The 18,650-nt window shown below is 42.6% G+C and overlaps 1 protein-coding gene across 12 annotated transcripts in view; it reads right to left on the bottom strand.

Moving 5' to 3' along the window:
* The window catches only part of CREM (cAMP responsive element modulator), an 87,334-nt gene extending 69,109 nt beyond the window's left edge, over positions 1-18,225 (bottom strand). For 8 of the 12 annotated variants that reach the window (XM_006158317.3, XM_006158326.3, XM_006158329.3 and 5 more), the window contains exons 1-2: positions 18,122-18,225; positions 16,540-16,640 (exon numbers count right to left, since the gene is read on the bottom strand). In XM_006158317.3, coding sequence (XP_006158379.1) covers positions 16,540-16,583 — 44 coding nt within the window. In that variant the 5' untranslated portion in view covers positions 16,584-16,640; positions 18,122-18,225. Of the gene's footprint in view, positions 1-56; positions 103-13,951; positions 14,119-16,531; positions 16,641-18,121 lie in introns of those variants that run through there. The other 4 variants (XM_027775629.1, XM_027775633.1, XM_027775632.1 and 1 more) reach the window with 4 other exon arrangements.
* Between the last annotated feature and the right edge of the window lie 425 nt (positions 18,226-18,650).

Below are 18,650 nucleotides of genomic sequence, written 5' to 3'. Positions count from 1 at the left end.
CTGTGGGAATCCAGTGCCCTTAACCACCATGCCACCTGCTGACCCCCAAAAGTTACCTGTTAGCAGGCAGAGCAAATGGCCCCAAGTCCATACTTCAAGATTCTGAAAACAAAGAGAATCTCTCATGGTTCACACATTTAACTTATTTCATTGTACTTCAAATAAAATTCTTATTTATCTGACTTCTAAATGTACTGACTAGAAAAAGTGACAGCTGACAACGGGAGGTGGGGCAGACTACACAGTATATAATTAACAGATCAAGAACCTCACTAAGAAAATGGGCAATTTAATTGTAGGGACAAAGTCTGGAGTTGAGTATTATATCCCAGAGTCCAGATTTTTATCCTGTCTAGAGCTGTCAATAGATTCATGTACCTACTATTTGAACAAAATACCAACCTGTTTCTAGGCTTCAAATTTAAAGGAAATAAACTTACCAGTTCAAAACTGTCTTTTTTGAAACCACCAGCTGAACTTGGTATTGAAAGTAGTTAGATTACTTATGATATGGTGTGGTAAACAAAATATTGGGGGAAAAGGAATTGAAGACAACTGTAGACAGCAGAAATAGTATAACAAGAGAGTGGAATAGGGCAGAGAGTCAGACATGGGATAAAAAACATATATATATGAAAGTAGTAATGGAATTTTATGGATGATAACATGCATGATTAAGCCACTATGCAGTTTACTCTAGAGGGGAAACCACATTTAGTATGTTGTGATGATGCTCAGGGAATGAATGTAAATTTAAAAAAAAAAATCAGAGAAAAAAATGACTAAAACTGTTACCAAAATTTAAAGAAAAAACTGTGTATTTGATAATCACAGTAAGCTATACAGCCCCAGCTGGGTACTATTTTATAGTATGTTCATTCTACTCACTGAGGTTTATGCCTAAAGTCAGACATGGGTTCTTGTGTATGTATATATCAGCTGCGCTTGCTATTGCAAATATTTAGACAAATTAAGTTCATTAGCAAATCAATTAAATGGGGGGGAAAGGCACAGAAATCAATCATGGATACCAGAGACAATGGGAGGAGGGTTGGACAGGGTAGAGGGTTAGGGGTAGGGAATCAAGAATGGAAAAAAAAAAACAAACACGCAAAATATACAAGACATAAGAAATGAAAAATTGTTTGTTGATAACACGTATGTTGATGTGCTTGATTGAGCCAACAGTCAGTGTATTTTGGATGAAAAATTCATTTTGTATACTGTAATGATGTATAGCATATTAATGTTAAAAAAGAAAAATAAATTAATAAAAAAATAAAAAATATTAAAAAAAGAGAAAGGGGCGTATAAAGCAAAAAACAAACAAACAAACAAACAAACAACAACAACAAAAAACCTCAATGTGTGACAATTTGGGTACATACATAAAGTTGCATACTTCTTCATACTCAGGAAATTGAAGAATTTTTAAGCTATGATTCAACAGTGGTACTTCCAATAACTATCCCGAGTCACCAAGAAATGATTAATTAGGACCAGCAGATGGTGGGCTCCCATGCAGGAGACCACAGTTCAAGTCCCAGACCCAGCAGCTTGAAACTCATGCCGTGTGTGTGTGTGTGTGTGTGTGTGTGTGTGTGTGTGTGTGTGTATGCTCAAAATTCCAAGAGGAGAATGGAGGAGGGTGGCCATTCCCCTCTGGTGGGTGATTTCTCACTTCCTGTCTCTTTGTCTCTCTGACTCTCTGGCAAATGCACTCGCCCTATAGCAAAAATCTCTTATTGAGTGGTCTGAATGAATGACCATTAAAGTCAGAATAAGGTTAAAGGGAGCCTTTATTAGTTGGCCAGCAACTACAGCCTGAGGCTCGGGGGCCAAGAGACAGAACTGTAGTCCTGACTGAAGTCTGAGCAGTCTTTTTATAGGGGGTCAGTTACTAGGGGGTTTCCATGTAAGCAGTTATAGAAGCTGAATCCAGCAGGTTAATTATTTCTGAGGGCACTCTCTAGACCTTTGAGTACAGGAGAGCAAGGCTGGAAACAGAGTCCAGTGTGGCTATAAGAACTTTTAGTTGTTGGTATAGATCTTTTTTTGGTTAGGTTTTATAATTTTTTTGTTATACAGTCAATTTTTTACTATTTTTCATGACTGTACTTTTAGAAATAACTTTAACTTTTGATTTAGATAGAAATTAATCTTAGTCACTTTTAGGATTATCTGAGGCTTGTCCACTGAGATTGTCAGATGTCTGAGGGGAGTCGTTGGGGTCTTGGGCACCACTAATCTTTAGTTTTAAAGACCAGTGTGGACTTCAGAAGTCTCAAGTTTTGTTTTTTTGTGTTTTTTTTTTTTTTTTTTTTTTAAGAGTTTAGTGTATTTTGTCTCTAGTGATCAACCCCACATTTGGGGACAAGACCCCAGTGGAAAACATGAGGATGCCAGTCATGGACATTGTTTAGTGTCTGTCCACGTTGGAAACAGTTTTGGTTTGTTTATTTTTTTAGGATCATTACGAGTGACTACTGGGTGTTGTTTAAGTGAGAGTTAAATTAAAGGTTAAGGTGTCTTGTCACTTTGTTATAACTTTGAGTTATCTGATAAGTTTTTTTTTAAAGAATATTTGTTTCCAATTGTAAGAGTTTTTATACTGAGAAGTGAAACTAAATTTTAATAGATCTTGTAAGAAGTGCTGAGTAGTGTCAAGAGGGCGGAGCCTAGTTTATAGGTTTTACAAGGCATCTGTCTTATTGATTATATAAAAACCCTAGTTGGAGACTGTAGTCTTAATTTAATTTTTTTTTATTTTAGTTAGATCTTTTCATCATTTAACTAAGGGGAGAGTCTAGTGGGGAAGACGTCTAACTAAAGAGAAACAGGAGTACAAGAAGGCAGGGAGGGAGGAAGTAGTGTTTTAATCTATGTTGAGACTTTTATTAAGTTTTTGGACAGGAGTTTATAGTTTTTGTCTTTGACATAGAGGTCCAATTTTTATTAATTGTCTGTTTATTTTCTTTTATTTTACCTTGGGAAGTTTGATATTTTTTGGAAGAGTTATTAAGTTTGTAAAAATAGAATTCTATATACTTATATATATATATTGACTGGTAGTTTATGAACGTGTACAAATAAACAATAGTAATAAAATGTGTTTTTTTTAAAGAATTATTTATTTAACTTTATTTATTCATTTATTTTTAATTTTACCAGAGAGAGAGAGAGAGAGAAAGAAAGTGAAAAAGCAAGCCATCAGATCCGGGACTCAAACTGTGGTCGACCATGTGGGAGTATCCAGCACCTTAACCACCATGCCACCCGCTGGTTCCCATAAAATGTGTTTTAACAACTTTTTAAATGTAAAACTGAACAATTGTATTAACAGATTTTAATTTTATAAAATTTAAAGACTAATAATAGGAATAACTAAAGTATGTTAACTTAATAACAAGAATTATAAGGAGGACTCAGAGAGAACCAGGTGGCAATGTTCTCATGAGTCTATGTTTAACATTAGACTTTTTTAAATATTAATTTTATTTTTTTAATTGAGGTATTAGCTATTTAACATGTAATTTTGCCAAAACTTTTTTGTTGTTGTTAATTTTGGTTTAACAGTTTAGAAAACCAATCAGTTTACATAGAAAATGAAAATTTTACCCAGTTAAATGATTAGATATTTTTAGAAACCAGTATTTGTAAGAGTATAATTTTTAAAATTCTTTTTGTTATTTATTTATTTATTTATTTATTTATTAATTATTTGGAGAAGTTTCTGCTATAGGACGCACGTACTCGCCAGAAAGACAGAGAGAGACAGAGAGACTGAAAGGGAGAAATCACCCAAGGGGGATGGCCACACCGCAATCCCTTCTCCTCCATTCTCCTCTCAGATCTTGGGCACACACGCACATGTGCCTGGCATGAGTTTAAGCCACTGGGTCTAGGACCTGAACCGTGGTCGACTACATGAAAGTCCAGCAACATAGCCATTACGCCAACTGTTAGCCCCTCTTTTTGTAAAAATTTTTAAGGACATGACATTAGGATTATAGTCATAGTTAATGTTTTGACAAAAATTTATAACTGACAAAGAAATTTGTCTATATGTACCAATCTATATAACTGATACATATTTTATCATAAATTTTTGGGATTAAGTTATTTTGGCACACTATATACACACACACATATATATAGACATACAAGTACATAACATATTTTTATATATAACTCAAATACAATGTCAAGAAAATTAGAATTATTTAATTTGACAATTTTTTAATTTTTATCTAACATGAAGAATAAGCCTGATCAGTTTAACATCTCCCTTTTGGATGTTTCAGGGGCCCTCTGTAAACATCCAGGAGTTATTTTGAAGTGAAAGAATTTTTGTTAGTACTAAAACTAAAAACAGAAAAAGTCATGAATTTGTTTTTCTGTTAGATATCTACTATGTAAAATATCATACGCAACCCATAGACAAGCAGGTTGGCGACTGGCCTTGTCCCATTTTGACGAAGACAAGGATGACAAAGACAAAACAAAGCAAGACAGAGCACCCAGAGATCACTGTCACCAAGAACCCAAAGTGCCGTCACACTCGGGCCCTAGGACCCGGAGGTTCCGCTGCATCCAGTTCTCTTCAAGTCCCGAGAGAGCGCACAAACCAAAATAACTAGAATCTTACCAGATTCAAGAACCACGAATGACTAAGTTTTGATCCACATTTGTGAGAATTCCTTAGCCCTCTTAAGACCCGGGCCAGGGTGTAAGGAACATCCTCGTTGAGACGTTATTCGGCCACTCTAAAGTTCCCAGATCTCGCTGGGGCCTCCAAGTATTGTAGAGTGGCACCAAATGAATGACCATCAAAGCCAGATTAAGGTTAAAAGGCATCTTTATTAGCAGGCCAGTGACTACAGCCTGAGGGTTGAGGCCCAGATTTTGAGCAGTCTTTTGGAGGGGGTCAGTTACTAGGGGTTTCCATGTAAGCAGTGACAGAGGCTGAATCAAGCAGGTTCATTATTTCTGAGGACACTCTCTAGACCTTTGTTTAGTGCTCTCCATGGCTCCAGGCAGGGTCTGGTGATTGCTAAGGAACAGCTAAACAAAAGGGCGTCCGGCTAGATAGCAAAGACAGGAGCGGTACAGGATGTCTCCCTGATGCGGTTTTCCGTACAGCTAGCACAGGCTGTCCTCTCATGGGAAGAGCCAGCAGGTTTACAGGAGCAGACGGCCATGGAAGGGTAAGGGGACAAAATGGACGAACGGTTGCTCATGGGCAAGATCTAACATATGGCCTTCCACACTCTCTCAAAACAAACAAACAAAAACAAGAAAAGGTTAATTATGCTTAGTATACTTGCAGGACAAAGGAGAATACATTATAGAATCCAAGAAGACTCCCATCCAAAAAAGATGTAGGGGGTCAGCAAGTGGCATGGTAGTTAAGATGCAGGATTTTCATATGGCTGACCACAGTTCAATTCCCAGACCTGAAGGGTCGAAAATCACACCAGGCATTTGTGTGTGCATGCCTAGAATCCCTAGAGGTGACGGGACTGTGCCAGGACCATCCCCCTAGGGGGTGATTTCTCACTTTCTCTCTGGCAAACACATGCAACCTATGGCAGAAACCTAAATAAATAAAATAAATAAAATAAATAAAATTTAGGACCAGCCTGTGGCATGGTGGGTAAAGCAGCTGAATCTGAATCTTACATGGACTACTGTGCTGGCTCAAGCCTGGACCTGGTACCTTGAAAAACATACCAGGCACATGTGTATGCATGTCCAAAATCCCTAAAGGAGAAATAGAAGAAAAGGGATTGCAGTGTGACCATCCCCATGAGAGGTGCTTTCTCACTTTCCTTCTCTCTGTGTCTCTCTCCAGTAAGTGCATATACTCTCTAGACAAATTAAAAAACAAAAACAAAAACGATTTAATGCTTAAGAAGATAACCCTGGGCCAGCAGTGGCACAGTTAAGGCAGCTGGATCTCCCATAGCCAACTGCGCAAAGACTTAGACTTGGTGGCTTGAAAGTCACACTAGTGTGTGTCTACCCAGAATCTTGAGAGAAGGGGCTGTGGCGTGGCCATTCTCCCTGGGATGTGATTTCTCGCACCGCCATCTCTCTCTGGCAAGCACATGCACCCTATAACAAAACTTAAAAAAAAAAAAAAAAAAGATGACAAATCAGGGGCCAACAAGTGACATAGAGGTTAAAGCACTGGACTCCCACATGCCGGATCACAGCCTGAGTCCCAGACCTGGTGGCTTGTTTTCTCATCTCTCTTTTTCTGTGGTAAGAGTGTGTATGCTATAATATAATATATATATATTTTTTTTTTTAAAGTGATAATAAACTCGTGGACATAGCTGCCTTGCTCTGCTCTTGCCCTCATGAGTGATTAGGACTCTACAAAATGCCACCAGATAAGGCCCCTGGACCTGGAACCTCCGAACCTTTCCTAGGCTCCAGCTCCCAGGCCATCCTATGCTGTCAGGTGGCAGCTGCATAGTGGAGGAGTGGCTTCCAGGCAGGCTTGAACATCTCTGAGGGATGGGAGCCCTGTTCTCTGGTGAGAAGAACCGGAGTCCCAAGAGGGAGTCGGTCACATGGGAGTTCTGGACCCTACTCTTGGGAAAGTACAATCCATGCTCCATTGATGTTAGCCTTTGACACGTGATCTGTAACACGCTGGCCAGTGGAATGCGAGCACTTCATGACTTAGGCCGCATTTTATCAGAAACCATTAGATGTACTGCAGGCTCCCATCGCTGCCTTTAGCACCTGCCTCCCGTCACTACAGCAGTATGCTGGAGTAGTGGCTGACCTCTTCACGCTCTTAGTCTGAGTCCCAGAAGAAGAAAACTAAAGGAGACAAGATCACTGCTTTATCTTTCTACGTGTGTGAAGCTTTATCAGATAAGGTCTTTGCCAGCATTCAGCATCAATACCTGCTTGCAATCTATTTGAGGTTCTAATTTATTCAACTTCTTTTTAAAAATAAATGGCTTAAAAGTAATAAAAAATAACATTAAATATTTATTTTTAAAAAGAATTATCTTATTTATTGTTGTTGTTGTTATTGTTATTATTATTTTAATTTGACCAGAGAGAGGGGTAAAGTGAGAAAGGAAACCACGAGGCCTGGGACCTGAACCATGGTTGGCCAAGTGAGAGTCTTGCACCTTAACCACCACACCACCTGCTGGCCCCTAAATAAATAATTCTTTAAAAAAAAAAAAAAAAAGAAGACAAGGAATCAGCAGATGGCATAATGGTTTCCATTGCTGAACTCCCCCGTAGTTTATCGCTGTTCAAGTCCTGGACCTGGTGGTTTAAAACTGACAAAGAGCACGTGCGCATGCATGCTCGAAATCCTAAGAGGAGGATGGAAGGGAAGGGACTGTAGCGTGGCCACCCTCTCTGGGCGGTGATTTCTCGCTTTCTGTCTCTCTGTCTCTCTATGTCTCTCTGGCAAGTGCATGTCCCCTATAGAAAAAAAAAAAAAAAATCTCTCTCTAAAAAAAAAAAAACGAACCTGAACTCTTTAATATTGATTTAAGATATAATTAAAGACTTAATTATCCAACAGATTTCAAAATGTTTTACATACGAAAGGCTGTAAATACATATACACAGGGACCAGCAGTTAGTGTAATGGCTATGTTGCTGGACTCCCACGTAGCTGACTGCGGTTCGAGTCCTGGACCTGGTGGCTTAAACTCAACCCGGGCGCGTGTGCGTGCGTGCCCAAGACCCTGAGAGGAGAATGGAAAAGGGATTGCGGCATGTCCATCCCCCCTGGGGGGTGATTTCTTGCTTTCTATCTCTCTGCCTCTCTCTGCCTGGCGAGTGCACGCACCCTATAGCAAAAACCTCTCAAAAAAAAATATATATATATATACACACACACAGACAGACAGACACGCACCACACCACCACGCAATCATCTTAATTGGTCCCATTCTCTTGGGTATCTCCCAGAGTTCCATCCTTTGCTCTTTTCCTTTTTTCAATCTATATATATATGGCTTTTTCAATCCTATGTGCAGATGTGTTCTAAGTCTGTATTTATGCACACCTCCCCCTTGGTGAGCATCTCTACCTAGAGTGTTCACAGACATCTGTCTCTTCCCTTATATTCCTTCTTTCCTTCCTTCCTTCCTTCATTTATTCATTTATTTTTGGGGAGGTTTTCACTATAGGGTGCATGCACTCGACAGAAAGACAGAGAGACAGAGAGACAGAAAGCAAAAAGTCACCCCCCAGGGGGACGGCCACACTGTAATCCCTTCTCCTCCATTCTCCTCTCAGGATCTTGGGCACGCACGCACAAGTGCCCGGGTTGAGTTTAAGCCACCAGGTCCGGGACACGAACAATGGTCAACTACATGGGAATCCAGCGACACAGCCATTACGCCAACTGCTAGTCCCCAGTCCTTCTTTTTTTTTTTTTTTTTTGGTGAGAGGTTTTTGCTACAGGGCGCGTGCGCTCGCCAGACAGATAGAGAGACAGAAAGCAAGAAATCACCCCCCCGGGGGGTTAGCCACGCCACAATCCCTTCTCCTCCGTTCTTCTCTCGGGATCTTGGGCACGCATGCACACACGCCTGGCGTGAGTTTTAAGCCACCGGGTCCGGGACGCGAACCATGGTTGACTACATGGGAGTCCAGCGACATAGCCATTACGCTAACTGCTGGTCCCACCTATTCCTTCTTTTAATAAAGAGTGCTGGAGCCAATAGCTAGCATACTGGTTACATCACTGGACTCCCACATGGCCAACTGTGGTTCAAGTCCTGGACACGGTGGCTTGAAACTCACACCAGGTACATGTGCGTGCATGCATGCTCAAGATCCCAGAAGGAAAATGGAGAAGGAATTGCAGCGTGGCCATGCCCCTTGGGGCAGTGATTTCTCACTGTCTCTGTCTCTCTCTCTCTGACGAGTGCACACACCCTAAGGCAAAAACCCATGCCGCTCCCCCCAAAAAAAGAGTGTCATTCATGCTTCAAAGCTAGAATCACGTGTCTGTCTGTTAGATCTAGATCAGCTACAAAAAAACAATTCCTACAAAGATAAACACCAGCCACTCAGGACTCCCTTTAGCTTCCCAGCCACCCCACTCATCCTCCTGGCCAGCCCATCACTTCACACCCTCCATTACAATCTCCTATCCCAAACCTGGACCTGGGTTGCTGCTTTTCACAGCTGCAGCTGTCCACTATTGATTTATCACCTCTGGGCCTCTTCTTAAGCCAAGGTTAAACTGCAATGTCCCTGCACCCGTGCCAGAAACCTATCCATCAACCACTCACATTCCTATTACCCAATCACTGTCTAAGATATAAGCTCTTACCATATTTCATCGTCCCTCTCAGAACTAGTTCATCCTTTCCCCTATAAGCTCCTGCTCTCCTTGGAAACTGCAATGTGCTACCTGAACCCCCAGCATTCTCCCTACAGCTCTCTCCAGAGAGCTCACCCTCCCACACCCAAGCAAGATCAGAGTGCTGACTGGGCACCCTCTCTGTTCCCCACAGTAGGTTCCCAGATGCTCCTCCTCTGCTCCACAGCAGAAGCCCTTGTCCACTGAGACTCCTGTAGCCATCCAGATGACAGTACCATCTCCTACTCACACCAGGATATAAATGGAAGACTCTGACCCTAAGTCAAAAGTCTTCCTGTCCACCATTCCGTGTATACGCAACATTTTCTTTTTAAGTTTGCAACAGGCACATGTGCTCACGGGGAGAGAGAGAGAGAGAAACTGAGAAATCACCTCCCAGGGGGATGGCCATGCTACAATCCCTTCTCCTCCATTCTCCTCTAAGGAGTTTGGACACACACATAAACATGCCTGGCGTGTTTTTCAAGCCACTGGGTGTGGGACTCAGATCACACAGTTGGCCATGTGGGATCCAGCCAACTTTACCACCACCACCTCGCTGACCCTACGTTCAACATTTAAAGAAAGGACCCATCTGCCATCTGATGACTTTTTCTAAGCCACTTAAGCCATCTACTCCAGCGACTGGTCATACACTGAGTTTTGTCAATGTGCAAAACCACTCCAGCTGTGAACAACTGCACCATGCCCTTCTGACAACAGCTTCCTTTCCAGCGTAAGCCCTCCCTCGATCGTTCCCATCACACTTACCCCACCACTGAAATCTCCAGGCCACTTTTTCCTTGCCATTGTCTCCTTTCCACACTCCTCACTGCACAGCTAGAGGGCTTTACAATTTAACTACTGTTTCCTATAGCCTGAATTGTCTTGTCTCTTTTTCTTTTGTTTCACCTGCTTACAAGTACCAAGCTCACATTAAAACCAATTCTCTGGCTCTTCTATACCTGCATTAAGCATGATAAACACTGAATAAGATAGTAATATGGGGCCAGCTGGGGGTGTGGTGGTGAAGGCACTGGACTCCCACGTGGCTGAATGCAGTGCAAGTCCCAGACCTGGTGGCTTACTTTCTCACTCTTTTTCTGTCTTTGTCTCTTTGTTGAATGCGTGTGTCCTATTGCAAATCGAGGAGTTGGGACCAGCAGTTGGCATAAAGGCTATGTTGCTGGACTCCCATGTAGTCGACTGCAGTTCGAGTCCTGGACCCGGTGTCTTAAACTCATGCTGGGCACATGTGCGTGCGTGCTCAAGATCCCGAGAGGAGAATGGAGGAGAAGGAATTGCGGCATGGCCATCCCCCCTGGGGGGTGATTTCTTGCTTTCTGTCTCTGTCTCTCTCTCTCTTTCTGGCAAGTACCCACGCCCTATAGCAAAAACCTCTCCAAAAAGAAGAAATAGTAATAATAATATATAAAATTAAGTATATAATTCTAAAAAAGATAACAAAACACAATTATTATTAAAGCTATTAAACTCATGATTCTCAACTTCAAATAGATAGCAATCTTACTGAGTTTTCCTAGCCAGCCTATTCTCCCACTCACCACTCTTTCAAGTCTTCTGACACGTCTCAAATCCCTGAATTTACCTACTAACTATATTCAACATATGACTGTTCCTGTTTCAAATGAGAACTCCTTCAACTTACAACCAAATCAGCAAATCCATTGACATTCTTCGTTGGATTTGCTCTAGGACACATGTGTTCACTGAAGAGACACAGAAAGACAGGGAGAAGGAGGAAAAGGACCACCGAGGGAGGAAGGCCTTGCTTCTCCTCTACTCTCCTCTTGGGATCTTTGGGCATACACCCAGTATGGTTTTCAAGCTGCCAGTTCAGGGACTCAAACCACACAGTTGAGCACGTGGGATCCAGTGTCTTAACCTCTATGGCACCTACTGCCCCCCTCTGCTGACATTTGCACTCTCCATTTTTCCTTACCTCCTCCCCACTCTTAAATCCCTCTGGACTACTAGGGGCCAGCAGGTGGCATAGAGGTTAAGGCAGCTGGATTCCATATCCTAAGGTACAGAGTTCAAGTTCCGGACAATGGAGATTGGGCACGTGTATGTGCAGGGATTGCAGAGTGGTCACCTTCCCTGGGGGATCATGCTTTCTCCCTCCCCTGCTCACCCACCTTCTTTGCCTCTCTCCAGACAGTTTTGTGTTGTAGCAAAACTTAAGACAAAAAAGAAAAATTCCTCTGCTTTCCACGCCATTTCTTGCTCTCTTTCTGGGGTGTGACACTATCTGCTACTCTAGAAAATGTAGTCAAGCTCTATCACTAAATCCAAGGTGTGTTCTAAGTGCTGTCTTATTTGATCCCTCAGGACTGTTAACAGAGTCAATCTCCCATGGTGGACCATGGTTCAAATCCCAGTCTCAGCAGTTTAAAAAACATGCCATCCACATGTGTGTGTGTGTGTGTGCCCAAAGTCTCAACAGGATGAGAACATGGAGAAGGGACTGAGGTGTGAGCACACTTCATCAGGGAGTGTTTTCTCTCTCCCTCCCTCCCTTTCTCTCTCTCTCTAGTGAGTACACATGCTCTGTGGTAACTGGGAAGAGACAAAAATTGTTGACATCTTCCTTCTTGAGCTCTGGCTGACACCATGGTCCTGACTTTCCCGTTCTGATCCAAAGCTCTGATAAGTCCTCCATGAGCTCACTGGCCAGCCCCTTCCCTTCCTAACGTGAATCTCCAATAGGGACATCATCAGGGCTTTGCTAAGTTTCTAGCCTCACTCTCTACTCTGCCTTTTTAATGGTGAGTGCACGCACCCTATAGCAAAAACCTCTCCGATAAATAAGTAAGTAAGTAAATAAATAAATAAGTAAATTGTGCTAGCCATGTGTGTGCGTGGCCAAAATCTCAAGAGGAGAATGGAGAAGGGACTGTGGCGTGACCATGCCCCCAGGGTAGTGATTTCTTGCTTTCTGTCTCTTGGGTGAGGGCACATGCCCCCATAAAAAAAAAACACCCCAAAAAAAAAAAAAAAAAAAAAAAAAACTAACCTTACCACAAAGGTATTAAGTGGCAAGGCCACATTTTGAACCAAGGTCTTTTTCCAAAGTCCACATTCTCAATTACCAACCAAAACTGCCAACTGCTTTCGCAACGTGACCTCATTTTACTCTTTTTCCTATTTTTCTAAGTTTTCGACATAGGGCACATGCATTCTCTGGGGGTAGAGAGAGAGAGACAGACAGACAGACAGTGAGAGGAAAAGGGAGAAAAAGCGAGGCCACCCCTGGGGGATGGCCACACCACAAGCTCTTTTCCTGAGATTCTGGGCAGGCTGCACAAGCACCCAGTGTGAGTGTCAAGCCACTGGGTATGGGACTCAAACCAGGGTCAGTCAAGTGGGATCCCAGTGCCTTCACCACTGCACCACCTGCTGGTCCCTCACTTTACTTACAGTCTCAGTTCCAGTTACCCCACTCTTTGCCATGCTCTGTGTCTGAATCTCCTACTGAGCCGTTTTGCTAAGTACACACCTTTTTCTCTCAGTTCTGATCTTTTACATCTGATCTTTTATCTTCCTAGCCTGTCCCTTCTCCCTTTCTGTCCAACGGGCGAACTCCTACCAGTCTGTGAAAGCCTGGCTCAAGGACTCCGTCTTTCCTGGGCCTGTCCTTCCAGCCTCGTGCAGAAGCAGTCAGTTACCCTCTTCTCGGCTCCCAAAGCAGCGTCTGCCATGCCTCCTGCACAGCACTTGTCCAGCGCGCGACACATCTGCTCACGCGGTACTCACACGAGCGAGATAACTGGGAGTGAGAGCTCTCGTCTCAGAGGTCTGTGTACTCCCAGTACCTACCGCAACACCTAGGTGTCAACCAACCAGATAATCGCTGACTCCAGGAGACTATGCAGCTGTCGGACACTACTACACTGATACATGCAGATTAGGTGGCTTCTGCACACACGTAGCAGGTAGTGTGATATGTATGAAGGGATGAAAAAAAGGTGTGTGCCTCGGACTCCGGGGTCCCTTCCACAGCCAGCACCTTGAGCATTCCAGCTTAGACACCATTTTACGGTAATGATGTGCTTTTGAGTATGCAGCTGTTATCAAAGTCTTCATACAAATACACTTTGTCTTCCACACTGTATGTATAAACTCTAACTGCACCCACTGGGATCATTCTAACGAGGATCAGTACCTAGCGTGGTGCCCAGCACGTGCCATTCTTTAAAGTTTTTATATTAAAATCAGTGTATTTTGGAACCAACAGATGGTGTGATGGTTATGTAGCTGGACTCTCACATAGTGTCGAGCAGTTGCAGTCCTGGACCCAGTGACTTAAAATTCATACTGGGTACTTGTGTCTGTGTGTCCAAAATTCCAAGAGGAGAATGGAGGAGAAAGGGTTATGGCATGGCCATCCCCGTGGGGGGGGGGATGATTTCTCACTTTCTGTCTCTGTCTCTCCGGTGAGTATACATGCCCTATAGCAAAGATCTGTCTCTTAAAAAAAAAAAAATCAGTGTATTTCAAAGTTAGCAATTATTTCCAGCAGAGTAAGTTCACCCCTGGCAATTTGAAATGCATGTTTATTCTGCTGACCTACGTCCAACTGCTCTCCTGAACAAACTCCTGAGCCCACTAAAACAACCCACGGCGGGTTCAGGGCCGAAGACTCAACCAACATGTAAGTGCTAGATGCAGGCCAGCCACTGCACTGAGCTTCTTCAAGCACTGTCTCAGCAGGCAGTACAGGATCCAGAACTCAGCTACAAACGATGCACAAACAACATTAATATCTGTAAGTCAGCCTCAGCTGCTCCAGACAAACCTGATTTATAAAACATAAGAGAAAAATGTTACAATCCTACACTGTTCATTATACTGCATTTTATAGTTAAATATACTAAAAACACTATAAGAAGTATTAAAAGTACATATCAGATACATGATAGAGTATCTCCTAAAATCTTACCTTCTGTAATAGCTAAATATTAAACACAATTGTACTAATAGTCTTCAAAGTAATTCATTACAAAATATTTTAATTTTATGGGACCAGCAGTTAGTGTAATGGCTATATCACTAGACTCCCATGTAGTAGACCGCAGTTTGAGTCCCAGACCCGGTGGCTTAAAATTCACACCGGGTGTGTGTGCGTGTGTGCCCAAGATTCCAAGAGGAGAATGGAGGAAAAGGGATTATGGCGTGGCCATCCCCCATGGGGGGTGATTTTTTCACTTCCTATCTCTCTGTCTCTCACACACCCTGTAGCAAAAGCCTCTCCCAAAAAAAAGAAGATTTTAATCTTAAACAATAATCCTTATTAGAGGTGAAAAGAGACAATTAGCAATTATAAATTACAGAATATTTAAAAGTAAAAACATATAAAATAATAAGAAACTGAAACAAAAAAGTCCATTAAGCACAATAAATTAACCTCAAGCAAAATACTGGTAAATATTCAATTTCACAATTCTTTTTTTTGGAGAGGTTTTTGCTATAAGGGAGCGTGTACTTGCCAGAAATACAGGGAGAGACAGGGAGACAGAAAGTGAGAAATCACCCCACAGAGGGGATGGCCACACTGCAATCCCTTCTCCTCTATTCTCCCCTCGGGATCTTGGCACACACGCACATGTGCCCAGTAATTTCAAAATTCTAAAGGTCAGAGCAGAATTTGCTAAAATGATCATACTTTAACTTACAAATCATTAAGAATAATATCAATATTTTTGTCTCATAAGGTTAAATGTTAATTCTGATATCTTTTAAAAACCTTGATAGATAGCAAATATTATTCCAACATGTTTTGAATATACTACGATCTAGTTTAATAATATGTTAGCATCCTCCACTAAAACTTTTTTTTTTTTTTAAGTTTTTGCCATAGGGCATCTGTGCTTACTGGAGAAAGAGAGAGCCGGAAAGTGAGAAATCCCCTCCCAGGGGAGATGACCATGCTGCAATCCCTTCCCTTCCCCTCCGGATTTTGGGCGGGCAGGCAGGCACGCACACACATACAGCATAATCTTCACGTCACCAGGTCTAGGACTCGAACCACTGTTGACCCTGTGGGAATTCAGCACCTTAACTATCATACCACCTGCTGGCTCCCACTAAAACATTTCCTTATGTCAGAGGTCACATGTACGCACTGGAGACAGACAGAGAGAGAGGGAGAGAGAGTCAGAGAGCACTCTCCAATGCACTATGGTCATGCCACATCCCTTCTCCACTATGTCTCCACCCCGTGAGGATTCTGGGCACATACACAGGAGCCAGGCATGTCTTCCAAGCCTCGGGGGTTGGGACCTGAACCACAGAAAAGAAAAAAAAAGAAAAGAGAAAAGAAAAGAAAAGAAAAGAAAAGAAAAGAAAAGAAAAGAAAAGAAAAGAAAAGAAAAGAAAAAGAAAAAGAAAAAGAAAAAAAGTATTTTGGGTTATTAGAATGATTTAACTTTATTTATTATAATTTTTAAACTTTGTTTATTTGTCTACTTATTTTAATTTGACCAGAGAGGGACAGAGAGAGAGAGAAAGAGAGAGAGAGAAAGCAAGAAAGCAAGCCGCCAGGTCTGGGACTAGAACGACGGTGGGCCATGTGGAAGTCCAGCGCCTTAACCACTATGCCACCTGCCAGCCCCTATTATTATCATTTTTAATTTGCTATAGGACATGTGAGCTCACCAGAGAGAGCAAGAAAGAGAGAGGAAAGTGAGAAAGCAAGCAACCAGGCCCAGGACTCAAACTGCAGCTGACCATGTGGAAATCCAGGCCCTTAACCACCACACCACCTGTTGGTCCAGTAAGCAATATTTGGATTTCTGTAAATATTAGTAGCTACTTCCTTCTGTTTTACAAAGTTAGGTTCAATTATAGCCCTAAAGGCAAGGGAGAAGACTGACGCTCCCGGGCCTCCTCTAATTGTACAATCCCTCACACCCAGCGCTCCTGTCACGCCGAGCAGTGGCACTTGGCACAAGCCACACGTCAGTACCTACTTGTCCTCCGCAGCGGCCGCACTGCGCAGGTCGGTGCCTTAACTGGGTGGCCATGAGCTGGGTGGATACTACGATAAAAATACACGTCTACACACACAGACGTAGTATATGTACTCTATACCCTAATTCATCACTTTAAGCTAAGCAGAACTTTTGAAAGAACCAAAAAAATACATACCCACCTACCTCAGATCTGTCTTAATACGTTCTTTCCTGCCACACTTGCTCATTATTAAGACATCTGGAATCAAAGTTTTGATCCTTCCCTGTTTTCTTCTTTATTTACCCTGCAGTAGAATTATAACGTTGAATTGGAAAATCAAAACGTGTTGTTTTCTAAAGTATTAAAGCCTCTCAAAAGTAAGCCAGGAAAAGTATTCTAGTTTCCATAAATAAAGCTGAAAACAATTCTACTGCTTTTTTTCAATCGTCCATCCAATTTTTTTATCTTCCCTGGGGGGGAAAAATCCATAAAACTTAAATGGCTCACTATTTCTCAGATTATTTTCTACTGATGAGAAGTCAGTGTTATCTAAATAATCTTATATACTGTTAGCAGGTATAGCTCATAGGTATCAGCTCTACTTTAACATGATCGCTTAATAAACAATGAATTTATCATGTTCTTGCATTTTCACTCCATTACAACCATTTCTTCAGCCATTTTCATCTACCTTAAATCAAAGGTCTTTTGTCAAAGAATTTTTAACTCCAAACAACTTTATCAACAATTCATTCAAAATCTTTTTGATTGCCTTAAATCCATTTAAAAACCGTGTTTAGGAGCCAGCAAGTAGCACAGTAGTTAAGGTGTTGGACTCCCACATGGGCAACTGCGGTCTGAGTCCCAGACCCAGCAGCTTGCTTTCTTACTTTCCCTCTAGTGAGTGCACGTGCCCTGTAGCCAATTTTGAAAATAATAAAATTAAATAAATCATTCTTTTTTAAAAAATAGAGATTTTTACAATAGGGCATATGCATTCACCAGAGAGACAGAAAGTAAAAATCAGCCCCGAGAGGGCATGGCCATACCAAATCCCTCCTCCTCCATTCTCCTCTGGTGCTTTTGGGCACACACACACACACACACACACACACACACACGTACACACCCAAAGTAAATTTCAAGCTGCCAGGTACAGGACTTGAACCGCGGTCAACCATGTGGGAATCCAGCACCTTAACCACTACACCACCTGCTGGCCTCATAAATAATTCTTTAGAAAATTAAAAACAAACAAACAAAAAAAAACACCTGGTTCAGACACTCTAGCAATTAACCCCCCCTTTTGTTTTACATTAAAAATATACATTTGATACACACAATGAAGTAAGATTGGCAATGAAAAAGACCAAAAGACTGTGTGGAACTTCTTGTTCTGTTTTAGAGCTGGAAAAAGGCATCATGCTCTCCCTAAGCACCTCCTAGGTGTCAATGCCAGCAACAGGGTCCTACTGAGCGGTCCCCCTAACATGCCAGGGGCAGGGCATGCTGGCCAGTCTCCAAAGGCAGACATCAGCAGGTTTGCCACATCTCATTAAGGGCACTAAGACAATGGTCATCAGCATAGGGACAATGACATGGGCAGGTATCTGAACCTAGCTGCCCACCACAAACAGAAAGCAAACCATTTTCCTCAGGGTTGAACCTCATTGTCCTATGCTAGCATTTTACACAGGGACGCTTGTCTTCCTTAGAAGGGGCCAAGCCAAGAGCCCAGGGGCCACTTATTTAGGAACGGTAAAGGGCCCTGGATCTATGCCAGACCTTGTGCACGGGCACTGCCAGGGGCTGGGACGCGCTGGGACACGATGGGACACGCTGGGACACGCTGCTCTCCAGAAGTCTGCAACTGAAGACAGAGACAAAGAATAATGATAGTATCGTCCGAACAAACCCGATGACCCTAAAACCACCAGACAGAGAAGTAACTGCTCATTCCTCCTGGAAACACGTGTTGAACAAGCCACATTCTCATGGCTCAGAAATGTGCAAGGAGAAAAAAGGTACTCAGTTACCTGCAGGTCTCAAAGGCACCCGCTTCCACCCCCACAGCCCCTGAGCGTGGAGAGAGAACAGGCCTCACGCCGAGTAAGAGACCTGACCTACTTCAGGTTGCCGGTTACTTCATTCCAAGCACAAGAAATCAGGCCCGAATCTAGTAGGTGTCCATTTGCCACCTCTAAAGTGCTCTCCAGTACTCAGCACCTGCAGCGTTTCCTGACCCCCTGAAATGCGGTCTCCCCCCCAACTACCTGGCCTGTGGTCTCCTGGGGCCCCTCTCCTAACAAAGACC

The sequence above is a fragment of the Tupaia chinensis genome, unplaced genomic scaffold, assembly GCF_000334495.1.
Source record: "Tupaia chinensis unplaced genomic scaffold, TupChi_1.0 Scaffold000578_2, whole genome shotgun sequence".
NCBI classification, from domain to species: domain Eukaryota; kingdom Metazoa; phylum Chordata; class Mammalia; order Scandentia; family Tupaiidae; genus Tupaia; species Tupaia belangeri.
Note: the sequence above shows the minus strand (reverse complement) of the source record. Positions and strands in the feature narration are given on the sequence as shown.